Source organism: Hyperolius riggenbachi, chromosome 12 (assembly GCF_040937935.1).
Source record: "Hyperolius riggenbachi isolate aHypRig1 chromosome 12, aHypRig1.pri, whole genome shotgun sequence".
Taxonomy (NCBI): Eukaryota; Metazoa; Chordata; class Amphibia; order Anura; family Hyperoliidae; genus Hyperolius; species Hyperolius riggenbachi.
The window spans coordinates 219,393,097-219,414,518 of record NC_090657.1 but is presented as its reverse complement, the minus strand read 5'-3'; the positions used below and the strand labels follow the sequence as shown (position 1 = coordinate 219,414,518).

The following is a 21,422-nucleotide window of genomic DNA, read 5'->3' as shown; positions in this document are numbered from 1 at the left end:
AGAGGAACATTACTAGGAGATTCTAATACCCCTGTGTGGGATTAGATGTGCTTCTGGTGGTTAGATATGCTCAGTGCTGCCTCTTCGCGTTGACCCTCAAATGCCCAATCCTCATCAGAACATCAAAAGTGTTCCTCAAAAACTCCCATAGATCTGGCCATGCTTGGCAACACAGATCTAAGAACACTAGGATTGTTCCTTTAAGAATATTGTAGCTTAGGTGTACTGATCCTTTAAAATGTTCTCTTAGACACTTCAGTTCCTTCCTGTTAAGAGCCCCTCCCCCCCATAAATATCTCCCCCCCTCTTTTCCGTTTCTCTGTTGGTGGCACTCTTGCCTGTAACTAGCTGCTCAGCACCCCCAGCAGCTTGCTGGGCTCCATGCCTTGCTGGCTGGCCATCTTCTGGACATCAAAGCCGAGATGCATCAGGAATTGCACCACGCTCATCTCTTGGCCCGTGTAGTGGTCTCGGATGGAAGGGCAGGTGGGGTTACACTGCGGCCAGGAACAGCTGTCCATCAGGTGGAAGGGGCACCCCTTTAGGGGAGTCTTGCTGTTCTTGTTGGTTTCTTGCAGGCTGCGGTCCCAGCAGTGCAGGGCACGGGGGAGGGAAGTGCCGCGGACCTGGACTTCTGTCCAATGACTGTAAAGATAGAGATACATGAGAGTTAAAGGGGAACTCTGGGTGTCCATATATAATATATTCTGTACACATTCCTACTAGGAATGCTTAAAGGGGAACTTCAGCATAAACCAACATACTGTCATTGAGTTACATTAGTTATGTTAATTTAAATAGATGGGTAATATAATCTCTTACCCACCCTGTTTTAAAACAGGCAAATGTTTGATTTCATTGGGCAGACATCTTTTTGGTTGAAAGGTGGTGACAGGGAGAGTGAGACAGTTCCAACTGTCCTGTGTCCTGATCACCCCTCCCAGTTGTTAGGCAAAGAGAACAACATCAGAAATCCGATCATGCTTTGCACAGCGTCAGGGGAAAAATGCCTGGGCAGAATTGATGGGGCGGAGCTTAGCTATTGTGCAGCTAAAAATTAGGCTTGGGTAAGAAAAAGTTCTGATGCTGTAAAACTGTTAAAGAAACACCAAGCCTTTTCAGTGCTGATGAGTAGATTTCTAGTCTGGAGGCTCGCTTTAATGAGATAGAAGGATTTGGATGGGAGGCTTGGATTTTGGCCCATTTTGTGAACTGCGACACCATCCTGATTCTGCATTTATTAAAAACAACCCCTCTGCGGGGGCTTTTTATGGCAGTAAAACTGAGAACTAAAAAGCAGGATGTCACAACACATAACCAGTACTAAAGTGAACCCGATTTGATAGATATGGAGGCTGCCATATTTAGTTCCTTTTAAACAATACCAGTTGCCTGGTAGTCCTGCTGGTCTATTTGGCTGCAGTAGTGTCTGAATAACACCAGAAACAAGCATGCAGCAAATTGTCAGATCTGACAATGTCAGATACACCTGATCTAATGCATGCTTGTTCAGGGTCCATGGCTAATAATATTAGAGGCAGCGGATCAGCAGCACAGCCAGGTAACTAGTATTTCTTAAAAGGAAGTAAATCTGGCAACCTCCAGATCACTCACCTCAGGCTTACTTTAAGTAGCCAGTTCCTCTAATCACTCCGGTAGCCAGGCACTTTAAGACCGCCACAACGGTGACTTCGGTCGATGCTGACAAAACCGCAGTCTTCCGCATACATAGGACCATTAGAAGAAGCGATTTCGATCACACACACACTTTTGCATTTGTGTTGCATTTTTCACAGCATGTGCCTTTTCAAATCTATTGCCTTAGTCGGGGCCACGTGTGCCTTTTAGCACACTGAAAACGTGCATCCAGCACCGGAAACTGCATACAAGCCACATACATCTAATAATGCATACCAGGCATAAGGAAAGACTCAAAATACTAGGCCTTGATTCGTAATACATCAGTGCCCTCTGCTGGTAGATCAGCAGTTGTGCAATTTCAGAAAACCAAGAATTCCTCAAGATAGAGAACATGCACCAGTATTTGTAGCCTGGAATGGGTACTGCAGAAGAAGTATGCATGATCATTTCTGTCTCCTACTCTAATGCTAGGTACACACAATGAGATCTTCTGGCAGATTTATTGCCAGATCGATTTCCAGCATGTCCGGTCTGATATCCGATCGATTTTCCATAGAAGTGACCGGAAAATTGGAAATCAGATCGGACAAGCTGGAAATAATCGATCTGGCAGTAAATCTGACAGAAGATGTGTGTACCCAGCATTAGGCAGAACATGAAACCATAGCGATTTCTCGTAATGTGCACATGCATTTGGCAGATTTCTGACTCCCGCAATTTTGAATTTTGACTCGGAATTCCAACATGTGAATTCCAAGTTCTGCAAAATGACATGCAATTTTTTAGCCATCCCTACTACATTTAACTGGAGGAAAAAAACAAAACAACCCCCCCCCCCCCCCCCCCCGAACAAACAGGGCATACCCAGCCTGGAATAGCTCTTGTCCACAGCCGGGAGCGGGGGCCAGACGATGGGGACCCCTGTGTGGGTTTGTGAACGCGAGGAAAATCCTGAGGATTCTAGCTATGCACCTAAAGCCCTGTACACACGGTAGATTAATTTAGCCGATAAAGCCCTCATCTGCCGATAATCCAGTGTGTGCGCAGCAGCCCCCAACCAGCAACCGCCACTCGGCCAGCAATTCACCAGGCGAATCAACTTGGCCAAGCAAGTGACACTCTCCCACCATGTAATGTAATCTTTACTGGTTCTAAACTTTTTGCTGCCTGAGGCAAGCGTCCCCAAATTGGAATGATCGCAGTAACCGACAAGTTGCACCTCAGGTTATAGCTACGGGGAGCCCCCTAAAAAATACCTTTAGTATAGGTTGGCCAGGCACACCCTGGCCCCCGGGCGCAGGTTGGCCAGGCACACCTGGCCCCCGGGCGCAGGTTGGCCAGGCACACCTGGCCCCCGGGCGCAGGTTGGCCAGGCACACCTGGCCCCCGGGCGCAGGTTGGCCAGGCACACCTGGCCCCCGGGCGCAGGTTGGCCAGGCACACCTGGCCCCCGGGCGCAGGTTGGCCAGGCACACCTGGCCCCCGGGCGCAGGTTGGCCAGGCACACCTGGCCCCCGGGCGCAGGTTGGCCAGGCACACCTGGCCCCCGGGCGCAGGTTGGCCAGGCACACCTGGCCCCCGGGCGCAGGTTGGCCAGGCACACCTGGCCCCCGGGCGCAGGTTGGCCAGGCACACCTGGCCCCCGGGCGCAGGTTGGCCAGGCACACCTGGCCCCCGGGCGCAGGTTGGCCAGGCACACCTGGCCCCCGTATAGGTTGGCCAGGCACACCTGGCCCCCGTATAGGTTGGCCAGGCACACCTGGCCCCCGTATAGGTTGGCCAGGCACACTTGCCCCAGTATAGGTTGGCCAGGCACACTTGCCCCAGTATAGGTTGGCCAGGCACACTTGCCCCAGTATAGGTTGGCCAGGCACTCTCTTCACGTCCTGTTTCTGTCCCCAGACTTCTGCCACCTGAGGAAGTCTCCTCACTTGGCATCATTAGCTGACCGGCCTGGTCATAATGACATAGTCACCCTGCAAAGCAAGTGAACACATTCAGAGGACCGACAAAGCAAACTGTACAGCCTCAGCGCAGTGAGGTCACCCCAATGATCAGGTTATCAGGGGACATCAAGCGTGTGCATGGCCCTTAAATCCTGCACTACAAGCCCATACATGCCTAAGGTGGCCAATAACGTCCACCTCAGCAGAGTCAGGCATTAGTACAGTGACCCTCAACCCGCGAGCGATCCTCCCGGTGGATCAATCCACCCCCCAATGGCCGACCGCATTGTCTGCGCTGCTCCCCCGCGCCACATCATGCAAGCACTGCCCTGTCATCCCTCTGTGCCCCCCCCCCCCCCCCCCCGCCTTAGCTACAGAACAAGTCGGCTACACAGCTGACATGCTAGCTGTACAGGCCGGCGATGATACCCAAAGGGGATTGGGTCGTGCTCCGTGACGTGTACACACCTTATGTTGGACCATTGTATGACCATCTTTGCATAGTTCACCCCCTTAGACAAGCACATCTGGCCCATTGTGTGTTGTGTGGACAGAACAGCTCCACCTGTGTATGAATGCTGTGGACAGCGTACACACTACAGCCTCATTCTGTACATTGTCTACAGCAACCATTCAATGCCTCCCCCCCCCCCCCCCCGATGTGTGTGTCCACTGAGCCATTCCACAGGTGTTCAAATTTACACCACCAAGAATCCTGGAAACAATAGAGACAGTGTGGTGACAGAGTGCCCTGAAATACAACGGCCAGAACAAGCACAGCTGGTACCTGGGGGACATTATAAAACTGAAACAGCACTTTATGGAAAGGACTTTCCCAGGAAGTAATAGGTGTAATGTCCTAGAAGGTGACATAGTAGAAACTATACAAATTAAAGGAATGGGGGCTTGGGTAGCCAAATATACTGCTCTGGACTGTTCCCCACCCCCAAAATCAGTCATTTGACTTTAGAATTCTCACTGTAGCACCTACTTAAAGAGAAACCGTGACCAAGAATTGAAGTTCATCCCAATCAGTAACCGATACCCCCGTTCCTATGAGAAATCTGTTCCTTTTCACAAAACTTATCATATGGCTCTGTATGGCTGATATTGTGGTGAACCCCTCCCACAGGGAACTGAGGACCATTGTTCTGGCAGTTTCCTGTCTGTCTGTGAACCTCGTTGCATTGTGGGAAATAACTGTTAAGAGCCGTTTCCAACTGGCAAAAAAGCAAGCAGCAGCTACTTGCCATGACGTCACCTGCCAGCAGTAAAAAGGTCACCATGTGATAAATGTCAGAATGTAAATCAGGGAGAAGAAAGATTTTACAATGGGCAAACACTGACTAAATCATTTATACATAATGCAATTTAAAAAAGTGCTTCATTTTTACAATATTTTCACTGGACTTCCTCTAAGTCTGCAATCATACCAATGCTAGTTTTCTGACCTCCTCCCATTCCCAAACTGTACAGGCAGGTCAGTCCTGGCCCAGCAGGGTATTCCTGTTCTACATAGAGGGAAGGAAGGAGGATGAACTACACAACCAATTATGAGCTTTTCACTTCAGTGTCTCTAACACAATAGCACATTGCTCTGCTCAGTCTTCACCTCGCTCTCCTCACTTCCCCTCCTACTCTGACTGCTGTTAGTGTAAACACACGGTACAAACATGCTGCCCCTGTAATCTCTACGCCTGATGCAAGTGTTTCACCTTGCTTCATGACAGAACCGGCTCGGTGTCCCTGACTTGAAAACAAACACCTGACTTATGCTGGGCATACACGGCTCGATTTTGCCGCTCAATTGATTCCCTGCTGGTTTCCGGGGGAGATTCTCTTATCTTCCGCTCGTTTTTCTTATCTTTTTCCTTTGTGTTCAATGCGGAGACGAGCGTGGAAACGATCGGGCGGGAGATTGGACGTGTCGGAAATGATCTATCGAGCCATCTAAATGGCTCAGAATCGAGCCGTGTATTCCCAGCATTAGGAATGACTGCTGATACAAACACAGACTGAAGTGTGAAATTTGATTCTATAGGTAAGAGTAAAAATTTTTTTTTTTTAAAAGACCTTGTAGTTAGATTTAAAAAACAAAAAAACACCACCACCAAATCAACAATTTTCTCAATGTAAAAATGTCATTTTGCTGCGGTACACCATACTAGGGTATATAGAGAGTTCAGCATACACACTGTAAAACAAACTAGTGATCCAGCTTTAGAAGGTTGCATCGGCGCTCCGGTCAGAGAATGGGCGTGGCCACACGGCGCAAGATGCCTCGCCTTTGCGGAGTACCACAGAGCCGCTTGGGTTCTGCATTCTCCCACCAGGCCTGGGCAGCTCCAATCTACTGCAAAGGCAGCCTGCGCAGTGCGGTTGCACTGGGTCATGAATGGGAGCGCAGTTATGAGCTTCCCGAGGGTCCCTGCACTGGACTGGTGGTCTAGAGGAGGGGTGTATGAAGACTCTGGAGGGGGCTTCCTTCTACAGAGGTAAATATGTGACTTTTTAAAGGACACCCGAGGTGAAAATAAACTAATGAAATAAACAACTATCCATCCTCCTCCTAAAAAGGACTTAAATATAAAACTGTGGAATATCTTAATCTACTTTTCAAGTTTTTACTGTTTTATTGTTTTTTTCTCAATGACACATTCATTGAAGTATGCAAGAGCTAAAAATCTATGAGCTATTGACCATTTTTATCTCTTTCCTGCTCTCGGAAGCCATTTTCTGCTAGGAAAGTGTTTTATAGTTGGAATTTTTTATCAGTGAGGGTCAGACTGTAGTCACTTCCTGTCTGAGTCAGGACTGAGGCTGCATTTCCACTTGTGCGGTGCGAATCGCCGCAGAAAAAATGCGAAATTCGCATGCGGGTCCATGCGAATTTTCATGCGAATTCGCACACGAATTCGCTTGGATGATGATGCATGCGAATTTAACCATGGCAGTGCTGGTGTGCTTTTCCATTGTTTCTATGCGAATTCGCTTGAAAATTCGCATACCCAAACCTCATGCGAATTTCCTATTAAATACATTGTATGCGATTTGCATAGCGGTATGCGGCATGCGAATTCTGATGGCTCTGCCATGCGAATTTTTTCTGCACAGAAAAACGCAAAGGAATCCTGACAAGTGGAAACATTCCCATTCACTTGTATTGCTATGCGAATTTGCATGCGAAAAACGCATGCGAATTCGCGATAGTGGAAATGAGCCTTGAGTCAGCCACTTACATACCTGATATTTAACTCTTTCAGGCAGAGAAAAAAAAAAATCTGAATTCTTTTCAAATCTATTTTTCTCAAAAACTACAAGATATTTTTTAGCTTGTTCTTTCATTTCTTTACATATGGCCAGCTGCATCCATGTGCTGTTTAAATTCGCAATCCGTTTTAAATCAGAGTTTAGGGTTGAGCATAGTTTGCATTAGTTTTGAATTCAAGGTGTGGATTTAAGCCTCTAGGGGCGCTGCACACCTCTGTTAGTAGTTTGTTTCAGTTGCAGCAGATTAGGTGCGCTGCCAGTTTCTCCCTGTTGCATCTTCCAATTAGTGCAACTGAATACAACTTGGATTCAAGTGGTTTTTATTATTGCTAGAGTTCCAACTTCAGCATAGCTTCATAAAACATAGGATCAGTTAACCTGTCCATTTGTCTGTTGCAGAAAACTGTCCATTGTGTGTAGTGTGAACCTGGCCTATACGGTATAGGTAGCTTTAGAGATGAGAAAGGCATAACTGTTTAGGGTAGCCATACATCTAGCAATGATGGGCAGATTCAACCAAGAGACAAATTTCTCTGATTAGATAGATCTGTCAAGCTACCCCCATACATCACAGGCCGATTCCCGATCTATTTCAACATGAAATCTCCCAGGAACAGCCGCATCTGTGTATACCGCTAATGGAAGAGCAGGGGATTCTGAAGACTGATGGGCACCCCGGTGTGGGCGACACAGAACAGGTAATGTATAAATGCCAAAAACGGGGGGCACATTTACACAGTAGGGGCAGCGCCGGGGGTTTTGTCGCATTCGCCGCTCGTCCAGATATCACTCGCCGCTACCACTGCACACGCGATTGACCACAATAGCCTGACACCTCGCAGCATGTCCGATCGATACATGCAACCAATTTCAGCCTGAAATTGGTTGCATCGGTCGATTGGGCATGCACTTGGCGGCACAGATTTTCAGCCAAATTTGATTTTACAAAATCAGGTGGTTGATTGGCTGCAAAGCTGAGTCATCTATGGCCACCTTTATTCGTTCTGAATTGTATGGTCATTTTAGAAGCAGTTCTCAACTTCTGTAGAAAGTAGGAAGATCGATGTGTCTTACCCTCTTGTGATGATCTCGTGAGACAGGCAGGCAGGAGCAAAGCTCGCCCTAAAGAGAGAGAACATAGTCAGCATCACATATTCCAGCAGCAACCTCATATGCCCAGCCAGGTCCAGACACGCACCCCACATCTTTCAGTGTGTTCCTCAACTCGCGGCCCAAGTTCTGAATATAATTCCACTGGTTTTCCTGCACCGGCTGACCACTCAAGTGCACATTGTCCACCGTCAGCTGAGCTTCATCGAAGAGCCACTGGACCACAAATACTGGACCTGGAAGAGAAACGATTGTCTTAGAGGGGATGGAGTCCATGAGATGGCAATCACTGGTTCAAAAGGTGGCATATTACCAGCAGCTGGACTTTGGTTTTCAGGATACATTCATGCAGTGTCGGACTGGGAGATGGGAAAGCTGGGGAAATCCACTTGCTGGCCAAGCAGCAGTAATTAGGTGTTGCTGCTCACAGTGAAGACTTGCTGCAGGTTTCTATTGGGAGTGATAACCCAGGGTTACTGCTGCTTGGCCAGCAGGTGGATTTGCTCAGTTTTTCCAGCTCCCAGTCCGACACTGCATTCATGGACCTTCACGTTTAACCCTCTAGGTTATGAATATTGGGAGTAGCAAAAGTATAAAACGGAGGCCCATAAGGATCTTAACTTACTACATCTAATGTGTGCCAGAAATGCACCCTAACTAATCCCTCCTTTCTGCACCTTATATGGCAATGTCCCCCGATCGCAGATTTCTGGTAGCACGTTACAGGCTTCCTCCATGACGTAAGACCCACCAGTTTCCATAGATATTAAATCTCACAGAATAAGTCATCCCCAAGATTGACGAGACCGGTTTACTAGAAACCTTATTTGCTGCAAAACAGTGCATCACCTTCAGGTGGTTGTCACTCGTTCTTCCTACATTACAGGTCTGGAAGACTGGGGTTAGAAGTTACCTTCCATACAAGTTAAAAAACCGAAGAGAGATCAAGAAATGATGGCTACGCACCTTGTAATCCGTTCATGTATAAAACTAACAATGTGATAGGCTAAAGGAGGTTTTCTCACAATGCAACAAGTTTGAAAGAAAGGACACTGTCAGGGCCATGGCAATGCCATCACCATGGGAGGAGTTTCACCTCAACATCGGATCAGACATTATGATCATTCTTTTTACAAAAGGTAAAATAATAAATTGTAGCGGATTAGGAGGAAGTTCAGTTTTGCGTTGAAGTTCCTCTTAACGTACCCAACTAGATGGCTCCATCTGCCATGCTATGACCCTCCTGCATCACAGTCTGTTTCTGGAGGTCTGAATCAAGATGGATCTAAATTTACTAGTCTATATAGGAAAATCTTAGTACTCTCCAACAATGTGATGCCAGCCTGGCCAAGTCACTTTGATCCTCGGGCATCCCTTCTGTAATTGCAGATGCGTGCAACCATGAGACCCTTCTATTTGCGAGGTTTTAAACTAAGCCCCATCTGTTAGACAGCACGACAAAGTTACATTTTTTTGTGCACACATTGCAATTCCCCCTTCAAACCAGGTTTACTGGTTATAAATAGAGCATTTCCTCATCTTTTCTCTTTATAGTTCTCAGTCACTTTAGGTACATCAGTAAAGATCTGCCATTGGTCCTATTTAAGGAGTTTTATAGGTCGGTAGTAAACACAGAAGATCTGTCATCCTTGCCACATGAAAGATATATTTAACAACACTGGAGTTCAAAGACAGATAAATATAGAAAGACATGATGTGGTACAGATGTCCAGCAGCTGTAGGGGGTACAGAAGCTACCCAGTCTCGCCCGAAACTTACATCTGGAGTCCTGTCCAGCCACCACATGCCCCAGCCAACAGCAGCTCCTTCCAATCAATCACCGAAAGCTCAAACAGACCCAATTATTAAAGACACTGGCCAGTCTGAGGAGATGAATTTGGCTGTCAAAGGTTTTTTTGACCGAGATGGAGGTCTCTACAGGAACCTTTTATCTTCTGTACCCATGAAAACAGGGCACCAAGCAAGTACTTAGGCAAACCTGATTGGCCACCCTGATCTAGGTTCGTTCCAGAGCTTGCAGTTGGTGCCAGAAGTTCTAGAGTTGCACTTGAACTTTGTCAGCGCTGCAGTGGCCAATAAGAAGTTTACCTCTAAAAAAGGTCCACCCCCCAAAACCAACCACCCTCAAACCATACACTTCTGTTTATGACCAAATAGGAATCTGACCTAAACTTCAAACCGGATTATGAAATGCGGTTTGGTTGTGTTGAAACCCTAGCCAAGGGTAGTTTATGTAGCCTCCACATTGAGGTCTCCCTTGAGTCTCTTGCACCAAATCCAACACCTCATAGACTCCATATTATAAACTCCTCGGTTTCGGAAAGCTGGTTCAGAGGTTGTACTAGCAGAGGAACTCTCCTCCACTTATGACATGTCGAAGGGTTACTACCTCCTGGAACAAAGTAGCACAACTAATCTCTTAAATGCTTGAATGTAAGGGCCTTAGAGATCCCTGGTCCCTTCTACTAGATTGTAAAACTGAGTTTAAATTCACACGGTCATTTAAATGTTGGTTTTGCTTCATGTCCATTACCAGCGAAGCAAAGGGTGACAACTGGCAAATGACAGACACCGGGATTCACTGGTAAAATTCATGCAGACGCTGGGCCTCAATGGGGGATCAGTGTCGCTTTTTTAAGCAGACTTTTGTAGCGAGTTTGACCATTTGACATCATCAAGGGTTACTTTGTGCAGGGCGCTTGGCTGTCAATGTAATGCATGGGGTGGTAATGAGTTAACCTTCACTGTAGTAGGACTCACATGACGGGGTGGTAGTTTAGCCACTTGAGTACCAGCGGTCTCTGCCTCCTTAAAGAGAACCAGAGACGAAGCAGCCTCATGTATTTTACTATATACAGGTATATCTGTAGGAACATTAGAGATAACACCTACCCTGCTGTCAGTTTCATTCTTCACTGCTCCGCTTGCTTCCTTACAGCCCTGATAAAATCCCCGACTGAGTATTCAGTCTGGCTTTGCTCAGGAATTATTATAGCCGAGTCTGTCTTCTCAAGCCGACCCCCTTCTGGCTCTGCTATAATGACTCAGCTATAATGATTCCTGAGCAAAGCCAGACTGAACGCTCAGTCGGGGATTTTATCAGGGCTGATAAGAAGCAGGCTGCGCAGTGAAGGATGAAAGAGCAGGGTAGGCGTTTTCTCTAATGTTCCCACTGATATATATGGCAAAATACATGAGGGTGCTTAGTCTCTGGTTCACTTTAAAGAAAACCTGTAATGAAGAAAATCTCCCCTGGGGAGTACTCACCACGGGCAGGGGGGGTGGGGGGAGCCTCCGGATCCTATTGAGGCTTCCCCCATCCTCGGTCCCACGGTGGATGTAAAATATTTACCTCCCCGTGCTCCAGCATAGGCGCAGTATCGACTCTCCGCATGGAGATAGGCGAAAAAATAGCCGATCTCCGTCGGGCCGCTCTACTGCGTAGGTGCAAGTCTCCTGCGCAGTAGAGCAGACCCGACGGAGATCAGCTATTTCCGCCTATCTCCGTACTGAGAGCCGCAACAGCGCCCCCGCTGGAGCCAGGAGAGGTAAATAAATCAGCGCTTGTCAGGCTTGTCGGGGAGGATTCAGGGACACTTCGGGGGAGCCAGCGCTGGACTGCCTGCAGCTACAGGGGAGGGGGAAGCCTCATTGGGACCCTGAGGCTTCCCCTCCCAAGGTGAGTACCCCCCAGAGGAACTTTGTTTTGCTACAGGTTCTCTTTAAGGACCAGAGACCGCTGGTACCAGAAATGGCGGAATACTGACGGATAATGAGGAATCACCGCAATAGCAGTCACCGCCGCACGTCGGCAACATGGGCCACCCACTCTGCCGTCTCTATGACAGCAGAGTTCCTGTGAGCCGGTCAGGAGCCGCTTTCATTGGCTCCAGACCCGGTCTTTCAATGTAAGCCAATGGGAGCTGCTTACATTGATAGACACGGTCAGGAGCCAATGAAATCTGCTCCTGACCCGCTCACAAGGCTCTGCCGTCAGGTACAGGCAGAGCCATTGAGCTGCGGCGAGATAAGTCGGGATTAAAGGGGCGAGATCAACAGGAGAGCGCTGAAACCAGCAGATGCCCTACCAGCCAGGTAACCACCAAAACAGGGCGTTGATTTCAATTAGCTTGGTCCTAAAGTAGTTAGTGTGAGGGGCTATAGGAACAGGGCTCAGCTATAATATAGCCTAACTGAGGGTTAGTTGATAAGGCAACAGGGAGGCATGTTAGAATGAAGCAGAGAAGAGGTTAAGGTTAGGTGTAGAACAGAGATGGATGAAGGTGTAACGGGCCCTAAGCAAGAAGTAAATTTGGTGCCACCTTGTGGTCCTTTTGGTAAGGTAAAATGCAAAGAAGGTGGAAAGTGGACCCCTTGACACTTGCTAGGCCCCTGGCACCTGCCTAGTCTGCCTGGTAGCTGATCCTACTTTTGTGGAGAACCGAGGAGGAGAGGTTCGTGCTGGGCGGAGAACGGAGGAGGAGAGGTTCGTGCTGGGCGGAGAACGGAGGAGGAGAGGTTCGTGCTGGGCGGAGAACGGAGGAGGAGAGGTTCGTGCTGGGCGGAGAACGGAGGAGGAGAGGTTCGTGCTGGGCGGAGAACGGAGGAGGAGAGGTTCGTGCTGGGCGGAGAACGGAGGAGGAGAGGTTCGTGCTGGGCGGAGAACGGAGGAGGAGAGGTTCGTGCTGGGCGGAGAACGGAGGAGGAGAGGTTCGTGCTGGGCGGAGAACGGAGGAGGAGAGGTTCGTGCTGGGCGGAGAACGGAGGAGGAGAGGTTCGTGCTGGGCGGAGAACGGAGGAGGAGAGGTTCGTGCTGGGCGGAGAACGGAGGAGGAGAGGTTCGTGCTGGGCGGAGAACGGAGGAGGAGAGGTTCGTGCTGGGCGGAGAACGGAGGAGGAGAGGTTCGTGCTGGGCGGAGAACGGAGGAGGAGAGGTTCGTGCTGGGCGGAGAACGGAGGAGGAGAGGTTCGTGCTGGGCGGAGAACGGAGGAGGAGAGGTTCGTGCTGGGCGGAGAACGGAGGAGGAGAGGTTCGTGCTGGGCGGAGAACGGAGGAGGAGAGGTTCGTGCTGGGCGGAGAACGGAGGAGGAGAGGTTCGTGCTGGGCGGAGAACGGAGGAGGAGAGGTTCGTGCTGGGCGGAGAACGGAGGAGGAGAGGTTCGTGCTGGGCGGAGAACGGAGGAGGAGAGGTTCGTGCTGGGTGGAGAACGGAGGAGAGGTTCGTGCTGGGTGGAGAACGGAGGAGAGGTTCGTGTTACAAGGGGGAGATTAGTGGAAGGAGGGAATTGAGAATGGCCAGATATTACAGATAGTTATCGGTATCTCACACCCAAACTCACCAATGACCATAAAATGTAACCCTATTACAGGTGTATTGCACTGACAGATTTGTGCCATCACTGTTCCCCCTCTATAGGGGCAGCAGTTCATCAGGTACAGGCAATTCTGTATAATACTCACTCCTAAGGGTCGGGTAGATCTTGTAGCCGAAGAAGCAATTCCACTCTTCTCCCTCTTTAAACTGCTGCTTACACCTTTCTGGGACAACCCCATTCCAATACCTGAAAACAGAAGACTGGATTAACCATCGCAGAGCACAGTGACACTGAGTGTCCTCAGAGGAGCTCACAATATAATCCGTCACTAACTGTCCTCAGAGGAGCTTACAATCTAATCCCCAACATAGTCATAGTCTAATGTCCTACCATATTATTATATATTCATTATATAGCACTGACATCTTCTGCAGCACTGTACAGAGTACATGATCATGTCACTGACTGTCCTCATAGGAGCTCACAATCTAACACTACCTTAGCTGTAGTGTAACGTCCTACCATATTATAAGACAGGGAAGACTTTGCAGATAGTGTCTCAGGTATGGAGTGAACCGGTCATTCTAGTGATGCAAGTGCTGACTAGGTCACCATGTTGATGATGCCAATTTACATTAGCTCTACGGGTTTTACTGGGTAGAAAGACACAAGTGGTCATCTAACCCATGGTCTAGAAACCATAAAAAAACTACCGCTGCTTAAGAGGTAAGAACTATCATTAAGGCTAGGTTCACAGTGCTCAGCTGCGTTGCAGAAAAATTCTGCATGTCAACTTACTGCCCATACAATGCTATAGGGCCGTTCACAGTAATCGATCGCGTTATTCTAACTTGCTGCATGCAGGCTTTGCATTAAAGTTTGTCCAGTCTCAAGTGCAGTATACACACACACACACACACACACACACACACACACAGCAACTGACCACTGTGAATCCAGCCTCAAAAGAGGGGGGGGGGGGGATGTAAACTACTTTTTCAGCTCCTGAACTATGCAATCAGCATTATGGAGGCCAATGTGTATTGTGGTGATGTGATTTCATAGGCTTAGTCCTTGTTCCCCTTTGCCCTTACTTTGTTCCTCGTTGAATGGCCTCTGTAGGGGCACAGGTGATGATATCTGTGCAGTCCGTCGTCCTGTACTGTTGGTTGTCAAGAAACCAGCCAGAGTCCGATAGGCCTCGAACCTGTATCCCGGGATACCCCAGTTCCTCCAGCTGCTCCGCCACAAGGTCCACGTTGAGAAGAACCCCAGTTCCACCAGCACTACAGCAACAAACGTATACAAATATTTCATAAGGAATATTCCTGAAGGCCAACTGTCCAATCTCAATTAATAAAAAAAAACAAAAACAAAAGGCTATTTAGCCGTTACCCTTAACTGGCCAACCAGAGCCATATTTGGTCCAAGTCAGCTTTATATATTTTTAAGACACACCCCTTCAGTTTGTAGTTAAAGAGAAACAGAGATGAAGCACCCTCATGTATTTTATTACATTTATCAGTGGGAATATGACAGTAAACACCTACCCTGCTTTTAGTTTCATTGTTATCTGCTTAGTCTATTAGCAACTGTGATAAGAATCCACCGACAATTCAGTCGAGGTTTGACCTGGAATCATTATAGCTGAGTCACTCTTCTGTGGAGTCCTTTCAAGCCCAAGCCTTCCCCCTCCTGGCTTAGATCTTCTGCTTTGCATACTGAGAGCTGTTATGACTGGGAGGGGCTGCTGCTCCTGAGAGAGAAGCTCTGTGGCTGTAATATGATCCCTGTGTGCACTAGATTCTCATAGGAATGAAACTGCAGTTATTATCAGTGACACTTCCTACAGGCAGATCATACAAAAATGAAAGCACACAGATGAAAGGCTGCATTTAGCCCAGATAGCAGCATAGTCTCATATAGCCTAGACAGCACATCCAGAACAACTCATATAACCCGGAAGGAGAAGGGATATGAGCCGGCGGCCATATTTGATTTTTCCTGGAGCAATAATGGATAAAAAACACTCAAAAAGGCACACCAGAGCGGCAAAATTATCAGGTAGAGCATTTATTCTTTACAAGCTATCAACTGATATGTTTATTTTGTGTGAAACGTTCATCTCTGGTTCCCTTTAAGGTGCAAGTGAAGGTCTTTATTTGGTCAGAATCCCATCCTGTATCTCAACTACAAATCCTGCCCCTGAAAAAATCCATACCAGCTCACCTGCTTCCAGCCAGCAGAAGAATTTTAGCGGTGTCCAGACCCTTCCCCAACAACTCCTTCACCACCTCCTGTATGATGAGCGACCCCATGAAAGCATATTCATCTGGGATAAACAGGGGGGGAAAAAACAAAAAAAACAAATACACAAGTTACAGCATGTCTACTTCAAACAGGATAAAGATAAAAAAAACAAAAAAGCAAAACAAACAACTCAACAGAACATATGCAAACCCATCGGTCGTAGCTTGAGGACCTTACATCGACACAAACGACTGATCAAACACGCAGTTTGTTCAGCTTGGAACAGGACCTATCAATAGCGTTGAGCTCAAATATTTAGTGAAGTAATTTTTGCATTGCAAAAAATATTTTAAATATTCTTGAAACCATTGTATTTTTGCAATATGGCCATTGAAAGCGACAAAAACTCAAAAACACCAATCACTTGCAAAGGTAATGGCCAGATTTTAAAATTTCTTGCCAATATGAAAACCCGGAACCAACTTCCTTTCACTCCCATAATTCTATGCAATACTATTGACCCCGGAACCTCATCACCATCAGCCAATCAGACAACACCCTGAATATTTCTGCCAATGTATTCAAAATTGTGCCACTTCTGCAAAAATATGTCCAGAATGTTAAAGGGAACCTTACAAAAGTTTCACTTACCTGGGGCCTCTACCAGCCCCCTGCAGGAAGCTACCACGGACATTAATGTACATTTTTATGCATTATAAGTGCAACCTGCAACGCATACATTTTTACGCGTTGCTTATACAACATGTAAAAATGTACTTGTTAATGTCCACGGTAGCTTCCTGCACCAGCGGGAATGCGTGCAACGTTGTGGCCTTCTGACTCAGAGTCGGCAAAAACGAAACTAGCTGGTAGCAGGGGCCCGGAGGAGCCGTGAGTGACAGAGGGCACAGGATGGCTGCAGGGGCCTGGTAGATGCCCCAGGTAAGGTTTTTTTTGGAGTTAAGGTTCCCTTCAACATTCATGGAATTTTCCTCAGACCTTGCAAAATGGTTGTCTATTATATTCGTGAACATTTTTGAAAAATTTTGGCGTTTATGTGCCATCATTGCAAGTCAAATTCAATAGCTGAAAATTTTCTCACTTAAAGCGGATCCGAGATGAAAAACTATCTATAACAAGTAACTTGTCTATATAATCTTGTCTAAAGTTTAGAGATAGTTTACACAGCAAATCTAGCTACAGACAGCTTCAATAGAAAATGATCATTTCTTCCTGTGATACAATGACAGCAGCCATGTGGTTTGTAAACATTATGGTGGATACACACCATGCGTTTCCGCGTTCGATGCGTCCGTCGATACGCATCGATTCGATTATTTCCGACATGTCCTATTCAAGCTTTGATGGATCGTTAGGTCGATTTGCCATACTTTACATGGCAATCGACCTAAAAATCATCGAAATTCGTTCGGAAATAATCGAATCGACGCATATCGACGGACGCATTCGACGTAGAAACGCATGGTGTGTATCCAGCATTACACAGAGGCAAGCTTATCTGCATCTTGAGCAAAAAACCTAATCCCCTCTCCTCCTCCCCTCTGCCTCTGAAATCAATGGCTAGTAACACCTCCCCCTCCTCCTGCCCAGACTGAACTCCCATGAGCCCTTGCTACTGCCAAGGCTCTCTGAAAACCTGTGGGCGTGGTTTATTTAGTTTATAGGGAATTAGAGTATTAAAACAAAAACAAGTATTTGGCTTGAGGAATGCCCTATAAACAATAGGAAAGGAACACAATTATGCAATGAGTAAAAGTTCCTCGGATCCACTGTAACCACTTCCGGACGGTTATTCCTGCTAGGACAGATTTCATTTAGAACGGACCCGCCGCTACCGCTAGGACAGCAGAGATCTGTGAGCTGCTCAGGAGCAGATTTCATTAAATCCTGACCCCTTGATCACTGCGAGCCAATCTCAATCGCTCACATGGATCACAGACTCAGATGCCAATGAAATCAGCTCTTGACCAGATCACAAGGCTCTGCTGTCATAGCGACAGAAGGGCGAGTGAGGTTCCGAAACGGGAGAGCAGCGCTATCGTCAGTAGTGGCGGAACGTTAGTAGACCCAGTTTTTCATACTGGTTGTCTCTGGTCCATAAAGGACCAGAGACTGCGGATACCAAAGTGGTAAGAAATAAATAAATAATTACTTTTTTCAGACTTGGGTGTTGCTCCACTCCACACATCACTAGAACAATAAGGGATGAATCTGCAGAGAGGAGAGAATGGTTACAGCCAGTTTTCAGCACAACCACTGGTCTAAATACGGAATAACTATCATGAATGTAATATGGTAGGCCGGACACAGGCAATACTTACACCATATTGGCGTTCCACCAATGTGGATTCTCCTCAGGTTGGGTGGACAGAATCCCTGAAGCTGAAATATGAAATGAAGCTTGACACAAACATGTATGGTAAAGGGGAGGAGTACAGGCATGACATGAGGGTGACGCTATCGAGCAAGACGGGTTCTCACATGAGAAAAACAGTAGGAGTTGTGGTAAAGTCTGTAGCCCAGGAAGAAGAGGTGCATTATGGGTAGGAAGGTGACTGAACACACAAAGGGATGGCTACTTAGACATTGCCTGCTCACTCACCAGTTTTTGTGGCTGGCCAGCCTTTCGAACTCATGAGTCTCCGCATGGTGTCATAACGCAGGTCGCAGTTCTCCCGGCTGATGCAGTACCAGCCACCTGACAGTAGAGGGTGACAGACAAGCATGAAATGAAACAGTTGAACAAAATACAACAGATGAAAAGCCCTTTTTCACTAGGCACAGATCCGAAGAGAAGATTAAAACAAGTTTTCCCAATGTTCAGAAAAATTGCAGGTGCGCCGTGATGAACACAGTAATGGCAGTGCCGCTTTTCCACTGCAGTTATTGCACACATTGTGATTTTTACCGAAGCACAATGCACTGCTTGCTGTAGTCTTTGTGCAACTGCACTTATGCACTTTCGCCTGACAGCATCACCCACTCCCATGCACGCCTCCAGGACTTCTAGAGCTGCTCCAACACTATGGAACTTCCTACCTTCACCTATTCAGGCAGCCCCCTCCTTCAACATCTTCAAGAAAGCCCTCAAAACTCACCTTTTCATTCTGGCCTATCACCCCTCACTAGTGCTCTAAACCTGCAGCTGAACTCTGGTCCCCTACCTTTCCCTCTAGATTGTAAGCCTTTTGGGCAGGGTCCTCCTTTTGTGTCCTACCTGTTCATGCACCTCCATTACCGTACACCCATCCTATGGATCTGAGTGAACTTGACTGGCCTAGTACTCATAATGTGCTGTGTGATCTGGTTTTCTTGTATTCCTGTATTGTTGTATTGCTGTATGTCACCCCTAAATATTGTCTGTAACCTAAACGAATGTCCAGCGCTGCGTAATATGTTGGCGCTTTATAAATACAATAAATAAAATGAAAAGTATAACCCACAGGAGCACACACAAATCATGGTAATTTGCGATTTCCCCATGCGGCTTGAAGCCCTGCCCCCTCATCTTCCAAAAAGTATTGTGTCACACATATAAACAATTGTATGAACAACAATTCAATGCATGGGGAAAAAAAAAAAACAAAAAAACATTTTTTAAATGACAACTGAAGAGAGAGGTATACAGAGGCTGCCATATTTTATTTCCTTTTAAAGCAATACCAGTTGCCTGGCAGTCCTGCTGATCCTCTGCCTCTAATACTATTAGCCATAGCCCCTGAACAAGCATGCAGCAGATCAGGTGCTTGAACAACACCAGAAACAAGCATGCAGCTAATCTCGATTAAAATAAAATGTATTTCAATCTCCCGGGCATTATGACCATTTCCAGATTTAGGGTCGAAAAGCTGTGCAATTTTTTTTACATGCTTGCAGGACCCCCCCCCCCCCCCCACATTTTGGAAGAGTTAAATGATTGATCTCAAAAAAGAAGCCAGAAGAAAATTAAAGCACCAAAATTGGGACCCTCTCCCATCCCCCCCTTCCCCCTACCTTTACCCACCATTGTATATCCAAAATTGGGTTGATGTACGTCAAACCCAGAGTTGGCCATTATCCTACTGTATGTGGTCTCCTGGTTAGAAGAAAGGGTACAGTTCTGATCAGTTTTCTATAATGCCTGAAGAAGAAACTTAACATTTCGAAAGCTTGCCATAAACCAGGGTCAGTCAAAGGTGTTAACAGAATCAGCGTTTGTTGGTTTTAGGTCTGCATTTCTGACAAGAGACCTGGGTTAGAATCTCAGCTCTTCCTGTTCACTTTAAAATGCGATCGCGTTTCAATTTCCACCATGCGATTGTGATTGCGACTGAGCTACTATACTCATAGTAAAGCTCAATCTCATCCAAAAGGCGGCAGGACAATTGCGTTTTGACCAGAATCTCATCGTACTAATGGAAATTGCTGCTGCAGTTGTACCTTGCGATTAGAATCAAATTGCAGTGTAGTGGAAAAAGGCCCTTTAAAAACGTTCTATGACTTAGGACATCATAATCCAGGGAAGGCTTAAAGTGAAACGGTGAATAGGCAGAATAAAATCTGAGTACACCAGAGGAACAGCTTTCATGTAGACAGCGGATTGTTGGCAAGCACAATGGCACCCGTATAAGTGGTTACAGCTCAGGCCTCGCCAAAGCCGGTCTTCACCTCTGACCTGAGGTCACGCCAACATGTCACTCATTCAAGTCTTCAAGGACGTGTTTTGGAAGCGAATGATGTTCTTACAACTCCCTACCACAAGCCTAGTGTTTATTTTCTCTTCCCTCACTTGGGCAGAGGGCCCAAAACATCCAGCCATGAAGAGGAAAAAAAAAAAGCAAAGCTACCATGATAAAAGTAAAACTCTTACCTTCCAAGAAGAGAAGCCACCGGCGACTGCCTTTGGACTCTTTCAGATAGTAACTAGAAAGTAAACAGAAGAGGAGACTTAGTGTGCGGTGGTCAGAAGGCAGGCGGGCGGATGGACAGCTATCAAAGGGAAGATTCTGGAATCTGGAACATGCGGCGGCTCTCACATTCTTTTTCACTGTAGATATGGAGCGAATGCACAGAGAGGGGCACATCTACAGCACACTGAATAAACTTGGCAGTGCTAGGACCGATTTCTGGCCAAATCTGAACAATTCATAACAAAAGCATTCCCTTCCTGCCATGGATAAAAGAATGCCTCTTCCGAGCTTAAAGGATACCCGAAGTGACATGTGACATGATGAGATAGACACGGGTATGTACAGTGCCTAGCACACAAATAACTATGCTGTGTTCCTTTTTCTCGCTCTCTTTCTCTGCCTGAAAGGGTTAAATATCAGGTATGCAAGTGGCTGACTCAGTCCCGACTCAGACAGGAAGTGACTACAGTGTGACCCTCACTGATGAGTCAGGACTGAGTCAGCCATTTACATACCTGATATTTAACTCTTTCAGGCAGAGAAAGAAAAAAAGGAACACAGCATAGTTATTTGTGTGCTAGGCACTGTACATACCCATGTCTATCTCATCATGTTACATGTCACCTCGGGTATCCTTTAAAGTTCTTTATGAGTTGCATAGTCGCGGGTGACTAGATGCGTTTTTTTGGCAGTGATCACACAGTACCTGTTAGTTCACCGCAGAGCTGTCAGCGAAGGAGGTTGGCAGGTGCAGTCAAGAGTTTAAAGAGGAGCTGTAACCGAGGATTGAACTTCACCCCAATCAGTAGCCGATACCTCCTTCCTATGAGAAATCTATTCCTTTTCACAAGCGGATCAGGGGGGTCTGTATGGCTGCTATTGTGGTGAAACCCCTCCCAGTGTGATGTCATGACCATGGTCCTGGCAGTTTGCTGTCTGAGCCTTGTTGCATTGTGGG

At 46.9% G+C, this 21,422-nt stretch overlaps 1 protein-coding gene across 1 annotated transcript in view; it reads right to left on the bottom strand.

The window, feature by feature from the left end:
- Positions 1-315: 315 nt before the first annotated feature.
- The window catches only part of NOTUM (notum, palmitoleoyl-protein carboxylesterase), a 92,809-nt gene continuing 71,702 nt past the window's right edge, over positions 316-21,422 (bottom strand). Inside the window, exons 3-12 of the mRNA XM_068264400.1 lie at positions 20,425-20,477; positions 18,178-18,273; positions 17,897-17,957; positions 17,728-17,786; positions 15,534-15,636; positions 14,399-14,590; positions 13,450-13,550; positions 8,056-8,203; positions 7,932-7,979; positions 316-645 (exon numbers count right to left, since the gene is read on the bottom strand). Coding sequence (XP_068120501.1) covers positions 345-645; positions 7,932-7,979; positions 8,056-8,203; positions 13,450-13,550; positions 14,399-14,590; positions 15,534-15,636; positions 17,728-17,786; positions 17,897-17,957; positions 18,178-18,273; positions 20,425-20,477 — 1,162 coding nt within the window. The 3' untranslated portion in view covers positions 316-344. The remainder of the gene's footprint in view (positions 646-7,931; positions 7,980-8,055; positions 8,204-13,449; positions 13,551-14,398; positions 14,591-15,533; positions 15,637-17,727; positions 17,787-17,896; positions 17,958-18,177; positions 18,274-20,424; positions 20,478-21,422) is intronic.